The following is a 12,815-nucleotide window of genomic DNA, read 5'->3' as shown; positions in this document are numbered from 1 at the left end:
GTTGATAGAAACCTTAGTTAGAGGAACAGTTTGACACTAGCTAGCAGCTTAAGCTAGCGTGAAGACTGGAAACAGGGGAAGCAGCTGGCCTGGCATCCAGTTCATCATTAATTCACTCAGTATCTATATTTATTTATAACTTAAGTGCTGGAAGCTGGATTTTGTTACCTTCAGGCAGAGCCAAAGTAACTGTTTCCGGACTAAATAGTTAGCTGGGTGCCGGCAGCAGCTTCATTTTTAATGAGAGACGATGAGTGTGGTATCGATTTTCTCCGCAAACTCTTATCTAGGATGCAATTGAGTGCGTGTTGAACTACTCCTTTAACTTCATCCTCCAGAGTCAGTTAGTTTAAACTTTAAGTGCCGAGAGTTAAGTAGAAACCTGAGCACTTGAACTCAACGCAGAGTTCGAGCCTGTTTTTTGTCATTTCAAGCAATACAGAAATGTATCTTTACTTTGAATCTTGAAAATGTTCAGTGTCTAAGCCAGGAGACGCACTGCTTCACATTCAGTTTACTCATGTGCTCCAACTCAGGCATGGATTTCAACGTTTCTGGTTAGTATGAGTATTTTTTTTCTCTTTTTAATTTCTCAGTCCGTCTCTGCAGTAGTTCAGTGTACTACATGCCGCACAGTGCCAGAGACGGGTTGTGATAACTATAATGTGGAGAGGACTTGAAGATTTGTCATAAATCTGGAGAAATAGAGTAGAATTGTGCCCCCTGGAGGAAACTGGGGGAGGGAAATGAAAAGCAGGATTCTCAGTTTCTGCAGCTAAACAAAGCATCTGAACAGAGTGTCAGTCTTTGGTTATGAAGAAACTGCAGCTTGTGAACATTAAAACACATTGGTTCCCAGCTGTGCTGATCGTGAAGTGATGGCGGTTTGATGCCACACCTCGGGGATGAACTTCAAAACCTGCTGCCATAGAAATCTGCTCATTTTAAACGCTCTACCCTACCTTGATGACCTTGAAGCTGAGGTGGCGTTTGTACAGCATGATGATCTTGTACTCGTCCGTGCCGTCGTCGATCATGTGCCTCAGCGTGAGCAGCGTGTCGCGGCTGGACAGCACCGCCTTGCGCCAGGCGGGGTCGCTCTCGTGGCAGATGACCAGGCTGCTGCGGTAGTTCGTGATGGCCTCGTACAAGATGGATGCCTCCTCGGTCTCCTCCAGGCAGGTGAAGTGATCCTGAAAGGGCGGGAGAAGGAAGGTGTGATGGAGGACGGCGGGATCTGATTTGATTTAAGGGAAAAAATGTCAACTCCACGGCAGGAAAGTGAAGAAGTACGAATAAATCATATGTGACTTTAACAAATGCTGTGTAATAAAAGGTAGAATTTTCGCCTCTGAACCGCAGTGGAGCGGCATAAAAAGAAAACGATCGAGTACATCTAAATTTAAAAAAACTTCAGTGCTTCCGCAGCTTCTCCAGAGATGAGAAGAGGCCATCATGAAGATATTCATAGAAGTGTTAAATGATGCACAAACGTCGAAGACTGAGAGGAGTGAACGTGTGAGGGAGTGGAGAAAATGATCTTTAAGACTGAAATTCAACTGTAGTTAAAATATAAAATGTAAAAACGTGCACGAGGACCCAGCGCGAGTGTTACCTGATGCAGTTTGAGGCTCATTCTGACCGCAGGAGCCACCACCTTCTGCAGGAGGTCCAGGTCAGCGAAGACCCACTCGTCTTTGGTGGCGATGCGGAAGTCGCCTTTGAACAGGGTGTTGAAACCGTACAGAAAAGACTCCAGACTTCGAGAGGAGGGCAGCGGTTTGTGGGGGGAAGACAGAGAAATGTTTTTTTTGTAACAATCAACACAAAGAGAAAGTCATTAGAACAGTGAAATCTGTTTGAATGCTAATCACGCCCTCTTCTGGCGCATCTGTCATACTGCACGTAAATAAATCTGCAGCAGCAGATCGCTCTTAATAGGGTTTTTACACATAAACATATTTGTCAGCACATTTTGGATTTATTGCTCCAAAAGTCAGAACTGAAATGTCAAAACTGTTGAAAAATGTGGCAAACATAGCAAAGTTACAACACTTAACATTCACTCTTAACTGACAGGTGAGGGTGTGAGCTTCTCCATAATCTTCTCACACAACTTAATTTAGAATTTAATTAGAGGCAATCCGTTACCTGTGTCGCCCTTTGGTTTAAAAAAAATGAAGTTTACCTGTTGGACATGTTGTGAGACGCCGTGCCGAGAGATCTCCTCCCCAGGACGGACAGAGCGTAGCACAGAGTGACCAGATGAGAGTCCTCGTCGCTGTCCACAGGCTGGAGACACACATCACACACGATCACAGAGACCGGCTGGTAGTTCAGATCGACAGTTTGCACCTTTAATTGAAGCTTCATTCTAACATTTCAGCTTCGAAAACATGAATATTTACAGTTTTCCTCAGACTGGTATGACAGTAAACACAGAATTTAAGGGCTCTTGGTAAGAAAAAAAACAAGTAATTTGAATGACTGATGGATTTTTCATTATAGTAACACACTAAACACTAAATCAGTGTTGAAAGTAATTCCTAGCTGTAGCCAAGATGACTCATAATGACGTCTGACAGAATAATCTTAACGTGGTGTACCGTCTCCATCTTCCCAGCGCAGTACTGGACCCACTCCAGGTAGACGTTGCAGAAGCTGGCGCGCGTCACCCCCTGCAGGCAGTGCACGTAGTCCTCGTCGATCTTCACGCTGAACACCTGAGGGTCGCGCTCGATGTGGTGCCACTTGGTGTAGGACTGCAGCGCCTCCTGGATGGAGGCATCCTTCAGCCAGGTGGACAGTTTGGGGGAGTGGATCAGGTAGTAGATGATGCTCTGAAGAGAGAGAGACTGCATGTTACAGCTGCTGAGCGCTTCTGGAGCGACTGTTGGCGAGCTGACATTTGCAGCAGTGATTAATGAATAAGATTCTTCATCTGCCAATCAAACTGTTTAACCTTTTGACCGTCGGTGGAATATTCAATTTTCAGTCTGCCGCTGGAGTGAAAGTGACTGAATATGTCGTAAGTTGATGTATAATTGAAGCTCTGAAGATCACTTTTGATCAGTTTATTTGACAGGAACGGCACATGTAGCCATTGTTACACCTGTTTTAAAAATGGAACTGATGTGATGTATGCGTGACTTCTAGCCATGGCTGATAGTCCTCGTGTGGAAATTTTAAGAGCCAGAAATGTTTTAACTAGTGTGCACACCTCCTCCAAGGCCCAACTGTCCCCTTTGATTCAGTCGAGCAGATCGATTCAATCAAACTTGACAGCCCTGTATCAGCCACCCATAACTGCTAAGCCATGATTTGATCCTCATACTCATGACAGTCGCCCAAATACGCCTGCAAGGTTTTCATCAGGATCCATCGATTATTCCCTGAGACATTAACGGAAATGTCAAAAAATGTTGGATTCGTCTGGATCCGCTGCAAATTTAACAGGGTCCATTCTGGGCTGAGACCCGTCCTCCATCTAAGCTTTGTAGAAACACGTCACACCGATCAATCAACAGACAGACAGACAGACAGACAGACACAGGTGAGAGAAGGTACAAAGTGACTCCAGCTTTCTCTGGGCTAAGTGATCACTCGCTGTTCTAATGTTGAGTATTACAATTTCAGCAGTATATATTTTGATTTTCCTTTTTGTTTGAGTGGTATAAATGACAACATTTTTCATGAATCCGTTGTTTTGATAAATTCAGGTGAGGTTAAGTCAATTTTTCTAATCCCCAAATCACCAATTTGTCTCAGAAGGCTTTACACTTTATTATCAAAAACAAGCTTAAAAATAAACCTTCTGGTCTGTTCCACAGTTTTTGTGCGAACAAGTGTTCTGTAATCTGAACTAAACCAGAAAATTTAAGTTTTCTTTGAGGCCAGAAAACAAAACGTTTTCCACGTCTAAATGAGCTAATTCAGCCAAACCTTTTGATCTCGGCTGAAAAAGTGGGCTAATTTTTACAACAATATTTGTCTATGAGTCTTTAAATAACTAGATTAACTATAAGAGAGAAATCTGAGAAAGCAACTACTAGATTTAAGCAACTAATTGTGTATCAAGATTGACAACACTGATCAAACTACCTTTGCACTTTAATTCTCAGTGTAAAAACTTGTACAACTCCTTCTGCGCACACAGGAACAGAAACAAGAAAATGACTCGTACCTTCAGGTAGTAGGTGATGAGGAGCTTCCGTAGATCGTACACCTGCAGCATGGTGGCGGCGTTGTTCTCACTGATGCTGTAACCCTCCAGCAGGTACTTGGTGGCCATCACCTCCCACGCCAGCCAGCGCAGGTTGAAGGCGGCGTTGCAGGACAGCATGTGGGGCAGGTGGCCCGGCTCGCAGCAGCAGCACGCGTCGTCTTCCTCCACACCCTCAGTGATGGCCTCCACCTCTCGCTGCTGGCAGTAAGTACCTGAGAGACGGAGCGGGGCAGCCGGGGGGTTAGTCAGCACGTCGCTCATTCAGAGAGAAGGATGGAGGGAAGGTGGTCAAGACCGTACCTCTGAACTCTAAACCCCTCAGCTGGAAGGTGACCAACCCGTTGCCGATCTCGATGAGGTGGACCAGGGCATTGAGGTAGTCAGAAGCCAGGATGAAACAGTCTCCGGCGCTGTAGTTGCCCCATCGGCCCAGCATGAGGTCGCCACAAAGAGAATTCTGCAGCGAGCGGGTCAGGTACTCATAAAAGATGGAGTTCAGGTTGCTGTCATCACACCCTGTGGGAGAAGGACAGACAGCCAGACGGATAGATGGATGTCAAGAAGTTACTGATTAATTAAAAAGCTTCACATGTGATCTTAACTCTCAGAGAGGAGAGGACGCTTTAAACTCACCCGTCTCCTTGTCCACCTGGGACACTAGTCTGCTGTTTGAGTTGTCGATGCGCTTCGTGCTGCGAGAGTTGGGAGACGAAAGAAAAACAATTAAAGAAATATGGTGAGAGGTGTTAAGCTAAAAGGTACCAGATTATTTTATGTTATTTACTTTTTATCATATTCTATCTTTTTGTTTATATTGTTTAGGGTTTTTTGTTTGTTTGCTATTCTTGTAGTATTATTATTAGTAGTAGTAGTATTGTTGTTGTTGTTATTATTATTATCTTTTTTTGACTGCTTTTATTTGCCTCCTAAAGTGTCCTTGGGTGACTTGAAAGGTGCTTATAAATAAAATTTATTTCTATTATCATTATGCTGTAGATGTTCCCATCATGGCTGCAACAAATGATTATTTCAATTCCATGACTAATGTGCCAAATAATGATTTAATTTATCCAATTAATCGATCAATTTCTATGAAAAGTGAACATTTTCAATAATAAATCAAAGAATTGCGTCAGTTGTCTAACAAACAGAAAACTGTGACTCCAGACGACACCGGCTAACTATAATCACAGGCTGCTTCATGTAAAATCTCTGAAGTTTGCACAACAAAGCTTGAGGAGTATTTCTGGAAGGCTTTCAGTGAGCTTGAAGTACAAACAGTCTCGCATCAATAAGTCAGAGGGAATAAGAGGGGTTGTGTAAGGGTGAGGAGGAGGAGGAGGAGGAGGAGGAGGAGGAGGGTGTCTGTTTGCTAATCTGCCCATCAGATTTCTTTTACAGTAAATAAAAAAAAAATCTCATCTGTCTCTTAATACCATTATTTACAGTATTTAGGATGTTCTAATATTTGTTTCCCGGGCCCGTCCCTTACTTGTAGTTCCTCTCCCAGAACTTGATGGGCCGTGGGTAGGAGGAAATGAAGATGGCGCTGCCCAGGAAGGGAGCCAGCGGCGTGTAGAAGACAGTGGTGAGCAGCGTCTGGAGCAGCAGCATGGCTGAGTCTGGACGAGCACACATACGGGTCAAGGAAAGTGCAGCAGGTAGTGACGAGCTCCCAATCACACACACACGGACACACACACGGACACATACACTTTCTTAGAGAAAGGATACGAGGCACGGCGAACGGCTGAGCGAAGGCATGGAAGGCGCTGCCCCAGGCGATCTGCCAGGGCGCGATGTAAACCAGGATGAAATGGAGCTTCAGGAGCAGCTCACGCATCTGAAACAACACGCAACCTTTGAAACACTCAGTACATTACATTCCTGCGCATCACCGCGGATCACCATAATGTCATATTTCATGTTTCCCTTCAACATCACGCGACCGCCCGTGATGAACAAACTGACCTTTGCGGGTAAAACTGGAGGTTTTTCCACTTGAAGCGATACGATGTAAAGGTCAGTCCAGAAACATCTGCCTGCCTGTTTCCTGGAGTGTCTGCTGCTGCTCGCCTTCTAACTTTATTCTCTCTCTGTTTGTTTCTGCTGTATCTGTGGGTTTCTGCGTGTGTGAGATAACGACGTGTCTTATCTTTGAGGCGATCTTCCCTGCACAGCACGTTATTCTCAGGTGCATGTAGAAATCATCAAAGCCCGGGCCCTCACCTTGTGGAAGACGATGGACATTATGAAGAAGTCCAGCAGGAAGCTCTCGGAGGCGTGCGGACAGTCAAAGTGGAAAAAGACGAGCGTGAAGAGCAGAGTGAGGAACTGGAAGCTGGGGTCGCAGAAGGACGAGCGCAGGAGCTTCAGCCCGGCGACCGTCGTCAGGAGAACGTCACAGCTGGAGGCAGAGAGGAGAGTTCAGATGACACACGAACGCTGCAGATCAACAGATGTGATGCTGATGCGCTTGCGGCCCCACTCACTGGATCCCCAGCTTCTTGCGGTGGCTGAGGGCGAAGCCGTCATTGGTGAGCGCGCTCAGCACGATGGCAGGGTACACCACGTACTTCTCGAAGCACAGGAGCCCCACGTACAGTCGCTCGAACCACATGAGAACGGCGTCCTCTGTAACACAAGCAAGAGTAACGACACAACACAAACAGATGCCCGTTACTTCGTCACGATTCAGAATGATGATGATGATGAATATCAATAACCTGAACTTGGAGGTCATTATTACATCCTAATTTCTCAAATAAGATTTAATTTCTCCTACAGCAATGATGCTGACATGTCTACAAATCATGACCACCTCCGTCACATCTCTATCACGGATACAGATCAGTATCCACATGCAGACGACACACTGATCAGCAGACAGCTCTTGAGTATATACAGTAAACATGCTGACCTCTGGGTTCAAACTGGTGGTACTCCTTGGTCTTGAGGACCGGATGGGAAATCCACAACCAGGGGTGATGCTTCCTCAGCTGGGGGATCAGGTAGTGGGTCACAAACCCCACCGTCCCCGCCAGAGCGTACAGCACGATGGTGACAAAGGGCTGCGGCGACAGAGACGCTTGATTACTATCCTGGCAAAAGACGTGAAAAGTGTAGAAGTGAGAAGAAACCGTCGAGACTCTCACCCTGAGAGACAGGAACACGGTACTCGCTGTGATGGCGAAGGTGAGGATGTAGGCGACAGAGCACACGACCACGTCCGACAGCAGGATCTCCTTCTGCAGGGCACAAGAAGGAGGGGAGGGCCGCGGTGGTTAATAATCCGCACTGAATGAAAACGCAGGCTCATTTAGATGTGTGATTATCTGTCCAGTCATTCTGAGCCCTTCAGTTTTTGGGAGATCAGAGACGGCAGCTGCCTGAGACGAGCTCCACAATCCCTGTTAATACTGTAAAAGGCGGCGGAGGCTTTTTTCTCTCTCCGTTGCAATAATCCCATGTAATCACAGCCGGTGATCGACGGCACGCATTGTTTAATTATACGAGTTTTAGACTCTCACATACAGCGTGTATGACTTCCACAGCTCAGGTCCACAGTGTTAATGACTATTGATTTTCTCATGATTAACTGTGTGAGCTGACAGGAGCTGATTCTCTGCTCCAGCTCTGGCCTGCTGCGACTCTAAACAATAAAAGCACAGTTTGATTGAAGCTCAGAGGGATCAAATCAACACAGAGTAAGTGTGTTTATGTTTTCACAGAGCGACATCATCCAGCGACCCGACCCGTATGACACGTCACATCAGTATATTGGTATTCACTCCTCTCTAGTCACCATAGAGTTCTGCAGTTTCTCAGGCAGCGGGTCTTTACTCTCCGTGTCCTCCTCCTCCTCTTCCTCACTCTCCACCAAAGCGGGCATTATCTTCGACTTGATCAGAGACCTGCAGAAAACAAATAAGAACACGGGCGAGGGGATGTTTGTTACTGAGCCCTGAAGCAGCTGGAAGCATGGAAATGGAAGAACCTGAATATTTCTGCCTTCTGGTTTTAACTCACCTCGACTTTTTTATTCTGTAATACTGCTTGATTGTCAAAGCACTTTGTAAACTCTGTTTTTAAAGGTGCTATATTAATAAAGTTTTAGTTATTGATGCTGTAATGACTTACAGCACTATAACCGAAACAAAGACCAACAGCAAAGTCTAAAACAACTGTTTCTACACAGTTAGAGAGGAAACACTGCTCTTTAAATAGTAAGTTATAATTTTTGCAGTTTTTTACACCGTAATGTAATTTTCTACAGTTTATAAGTGCATAATAAATGAAATAATAAGGTTAAGCAGGTTAAACTATTAATGTTTTTTTATGGTTTAGAAACTGTTAGCTAGTTCCTCTAACAAATGTATGTGTTTATCATGCTACTATGAACACCTAGTGTGTGTATGTGTGTGTGTGTGTGTGTGTGTGTGTGTGTGTGTGTGTGTGTGTGTGTGTGTGTGTGTGTGTGTGTGTGTGTGGTATGTACAGTATATCTGGATGAGAGGTGGCGGCATGAGGAGGGGGAAAAAAGGCATGAAGTGTTCATGTTAAAGTGGTAATTAATGATGTAGCAACAGTACCATGATAATATGTTAGTAATGCTTTTAACAGCTTGAATGAGCAGGATGAGTCAAAGCAATATATATATATATATATATATATATGTGATATGTGTATATATATATATATATATATATGTGATATGTGTATATATATATATATATATATATATATATATATATATATATATATATATATATATATATATATATATATATATATATATATATATGAAATGTTCAGATCCACTCAACAGATAATACAGTACAAACATTTTCATCTCAAGTAGAATAAAGCTTCTACAGTACATCCACCATCTGCCTTCATTTCCCCCGAGCTGATGAATTCAGCTCTTTTTCCCCCATATATTAATCTAATCTTTAATGCAAACATACATTCACACAAACAGACACACACACACACACACACACACACACACACACACACACACACTGATACTCACAGTAGTACAGAGGGGTCGCTGCTCTGTCGGCTGAGGTGGTAGGAAAAGACCACCAGGAGGCCACAGAAACCAGAGAACAGAGCTGGAGTGTGCTGCTCATCCCACGGCTCCTGTAACAACACACACACACACACACACACCATCATGTGCTTTTAAAACCAGAGGCTGCTGCTTTTAGATCTTCACGTTTTAAAAGCCTCCTTCCTCCAGCTCCAATCTTGGTGCCACTTTTGAAGGATGACTAGCAACACTTTGTATTTTTGCTGCAGCTCTGCCTGGCTGCTGAACGCTATTTATAACTCCTTCTACGCCGATAAACCAAAGTACAAAATGGAAACCTGTCGTACCTTGAGAGCTCCGAAGCAGAACCCGTAGAGCAGCGACAGGGCGATAAGACTGCGGAGGATGCTGTAGATCGCAGAGATGAGACTCGTAGCAGCTGAGACACGCAGATGAAAGTTAGGATGAAAATGCATGAAGAGGATGAGAAATAACACCAAGCACCCACTGTCATATTATGGCTCTATGCAGCAATCATTTATAGCAAAATCTGATGCAGACTCGTCAAATCTCTTCAAACCAAACCCACAAAGTTCCGACAGAGCAGGCTTACTGCGTTTCTTGACCTTTAAACTTTAAATAATTGATAGCTTGAGATGTTTTGTATGAATATTTAACGTTGTAAAGAAATATTTCAGATTCAAAGCCGAGTTTTTTCAAAGGCTTCTAACATTCATAACACATAACAACAGATTGCACACACAGACATCAAACCAGAGCCATAAATCCACAGATGCATATAGAAATGAGGGTTTACAGTAAAAACTGAACTGAACTAATGCCCGTCTGTAATCTGATCTGTGACCGGGCATTCTCAAAAACTGAAAGATTAGCGTCAGACCTGTTCCTCCAAAAAGGTGCATGTCGATCTGCTCCAGCACGTAGATGGTGAAGGTGTTGATCTGAGGGAACAGGCCCACCAGGAAGGTGATCGGGAAGCAGTAGGTAAAACCTGTTAAAAGCATCATACAATAAGACATTTGTTTATCTCTCAAGGACATGCTATTGTTTATATAGCAGCTGCCAGACTGTCTGAAACAAAGCTCATGTGTGTCCGCTGGTCCGAGTTTCCTTACCTACGAGCAGGTCCCGTATGAAGTGTAGCACGTCATGGCAGGCGATGGTGACTCCGTACAGGGTGGAGACGGGCAGGTCCCTCCTCCTCAGCAGCTGCTCCAGCAGCCAGATCAGAGCGCAGAAGATACAGAAGTAGGCGGCTCGGCTGTAGGCCACCAGCTGGTTGTGACCCTGGAGACACAAACACACACGAACACGCACAGGTCAATATGTTATCAACTGAAAGACAATGTCAACATGTGATGGTTCAATTGAGTGCACCGTTTTAGAAATACACACTAACATTTGTTCATAACATATTGACATTGCTATCATACGTGTCATATCATGTTCATTTTTCGTGTTAATGTCTTGACTTTCACATCAGGAGGTGGAGGGGAGGGTGGTGGAGTGACAGGCCAGAAGGCTGCGAAGCCAGTGACCTCAGTTCAGGGCTGCGTTTCAGGATTCGTAGGTGGCAAACCACTGGACATTTTTGATGGATGTCGTTTCAACATTGGTAACCCTGACAGGAGACCTATGGATCGCTTTCAGACAGGATGGTGGAGACAGTAAACTGATGTATTTGACAAGAAGTCTGGAGATCTCCTCCTGTGTTCGATGTGACCAAAACCGGTATTTAAAAGCAAAAGATCATCGTTTCCTTCCCATAACCAAGTGTTTTTTGTGTCGAAACCTGACCAGATCATACACACAGCATTGTCACTCAACAGGAACACTCGGAATCGATGTATTCTGGGTTTTGCTGTTCTCCTCTGTGGCCACATTTCCAGTGCATCAGTCAAAACATTGGCAAAATGAACACAATGGAAAAGGGAACTGTCCGAAAATTCATCACGTCATCTGCCAAAAATGTAAAACTTGCATCAGTAAAGAGGAACAGTGATCACAAGATGAAACCAACCAACATGGGCATCGAGGATGTAAAACCCCCCCCACATATTCAATATCATCACGCGACCTACTGCGATTGTCTGACAGGTTTGTCTTGTCTGCGCTCTGTAATGTTTTCCTCTGAGGCTCAGTAACAAATAAATGTTAAACTCACATGTGTTGGTGAGGCTGCGTCTGGTTGAACGCTCTGAAAAACAAAAGCACAGGAACCACCATTGAATTTGTAAGTAAACATGAAAACAAGCGAGAACAGTATTGTGACTTCTTCCACACAGAGGAAGCGAGCGGGAGCGAACAGGAACAGACAAGCAGGAGGTCAGCTTTACTTTGAAACTACATGAGGTCATCATGATACTTAACCTGACCTCACGCATCAGGCCAAGGTGGTTTTGAGAGTGAAATGGTTCATGGAAGGTACTTTCTTTACCTTCAGTAAAGAATACTGGCAGCTGGCAATGACAAGGCAGAACTGGAAGACCCAGAAGTCTTTGAAGCAGCCGTGGTTCAGAAGCACAAAACCCAAGAAGGAAACCAGGAAGGCCATGAAGACCGCAACTAGATTCTCCAAAACCTCCTGGTTTCTGCATGAAGACACGAACAGGTTAGATTCTGTAGCTTATAGTCGCTTCCCGGAGACTGATAATGATAATAATCAAAAGTTTGCAGGCAGGTTTTCTGTCTCTTACCGGTCCAAAAGGGCCAGCAGGGTAAGCCGGTCATATAAAATGTTGATCCACTTTCCGGGATAAAGTTTGAGTTTATAATAAATCTTCCTGGTCGGTTTCTCCTGAGTGGAAGTCTCTGACGACTCATCCAAAGAGTCCTCCTCCTGACACACGCACGCACACACACACACACACACACACACACACACACATTCACACAATCACACATCGTTAGTGCCGACATGAATTTAACCGCACTAACACAGGAAACAATCAAACAAAAAAAATCACAAGATCCAAACACAAAGTGGTGCATTAATGATTCAGCAGCGAGTGTGTGTTGTTTCAGCTTCTAGGACCGATCCAGGCAGCTTATGTCACCTCGCTGGTCTGCATCCAGCAGCCATGTACACTAATTCAGGACTGATCATTTGCTTCAAACAACAGTGACTCACATTTTTCTGTCATAAAGTTCGACGGAAGGAAAACACTAATCCGATTTACCAGGCTGGTGATTATCATTGTTGTCTATTTCTCCAGACTCATCGACGCAAAACTTTGCAAATCAACACAGTCATGTTGAAGAGTAAAACTGCAAATTGAAATTATTCAGCTGTACTGACAATGTTGATGGCTATGTATTAATGAAATGAGACATATCCCGCTTTTATTTATTTATTTCCCTTTGCGTAAGAATTAATTTAGCACAGCTGCTCGGATGCTGTTAGCAGTGCTGGTTCAGGCGTGTGTGAACTGACCAATCAGAGGAGACTGGGTATTCAGGGGGGGGCCACCTTAAAGAGACAGTAGCTACAACAGAGAATTTTAAAAGGAGGGGGTTTGGGTTAATATGAAAAAA

The 12,815-nt window shown here is 44.3% G+C and overlaps 1 protein-coding gene across 4 annotated transcripts in view; it reads right to left on the bottom strand.

Annotated features, from left to right (window-relative positions):
* The window catches only part of pcnx2 (pecanex 2), a 28,894-nt gene that overhangs the window by 5,174 nt on the left and 10,905 nt on the right, over positions 1-12,815 (bottom strand). For 2 of the 4 annotated variants that reach the window (XR_005079477.1, XR_005079476.1), the window contains exons 13-33: positions 11,978-12,120; positions 11,719-11,872; positions 11,446-11,478; positions 10,397-10,568; positions 10,162-10,272; positions 9,608-9,699; positions 9,261-9,370; positions 8,031-8,139; positions 7,381-7,473; positions 7,146-7,296; positions 6,718-6,859; positions 6,455-6,632; positions 5,960-6,068; positions 5,718-5,847; positions 4,859-4,917; positions 4,526-4,741; positions 4,184-4,437; positions 2,607-2,840; positions 2,189-2,292; positions 1,616-1,760; positions 963-1,237 (exon numbers count right to left, since the gene is read on the bottom strand). Coding sequence is in view for 2 of the 4 variants with exons in the window: in XM_037124884.1 (XP_036980779.1) it covers positions 963-1,193; positions 1,616-1,760; positions 2,189-2,292; positions 2,607-2,840; positions 4,184-4,437; positions 4,526-4,741; positions 4,859-4,917; positions 5,718-5,847; positions 5,960-6,068; positions 6,455-6,632; positions 6,718-6,859; positions 7,146-7,296; positions 7,381-7,473; positions 8,031-8,139; positions 9,261-9,370; positions 9,608-9,699; positions 10,162-10,272; positions 10,397-10,568; positions 11,446-11,478; positions 11,719-11,872; positions 11,978-12,120 (2,970 nt within the window). In the remaining 2 variants the exon portion in view is untranslated. The remainder of the gene's footprint in view (positions 1-962; positions 1,238-1,615; positions 1,761-2,188; positions 2,293-2,606; positions 2,841-4,183; positions 4,438-4,525; positions 4,742-4,858; positions 4,918-5,717; positions 5,848-5,959; positions 6,069-6,454; positions 6,633-6,717; positions 6,860-7,145; positions 7,297-7,380; positions 7,474-8,030; positions 8,140-9,260; positions 9,371-9,607; positions 9,700-10,161; positions 10,273-10,396; positions 10,569-11,445; positions 11,479-11,718; positions 11,873-11,977; positions 12,121-12,815) is intronic. The other 2 variants (XM_037124884.1, XM_037124885.1) reach the window with 1 other exon arrangement.

Source organism: Acanthopagrus latus, chromosome 15, assembly GCF_904848185.1.
Source record: "Acanthopagrus latus isolate v.2019 chromosome 15, fAcaLat1.1, whole genome shotgun sequence".
Lineage (NCBI taxonomy): Eukaryota > Metazoa > Chordata > Actinopteri > Spariformes > Sparidae > Acanthopagrus > Acanthopagrus latus.
This window is presented reverse-complemented; position numbering and strand designations above follow the sequence as displayed.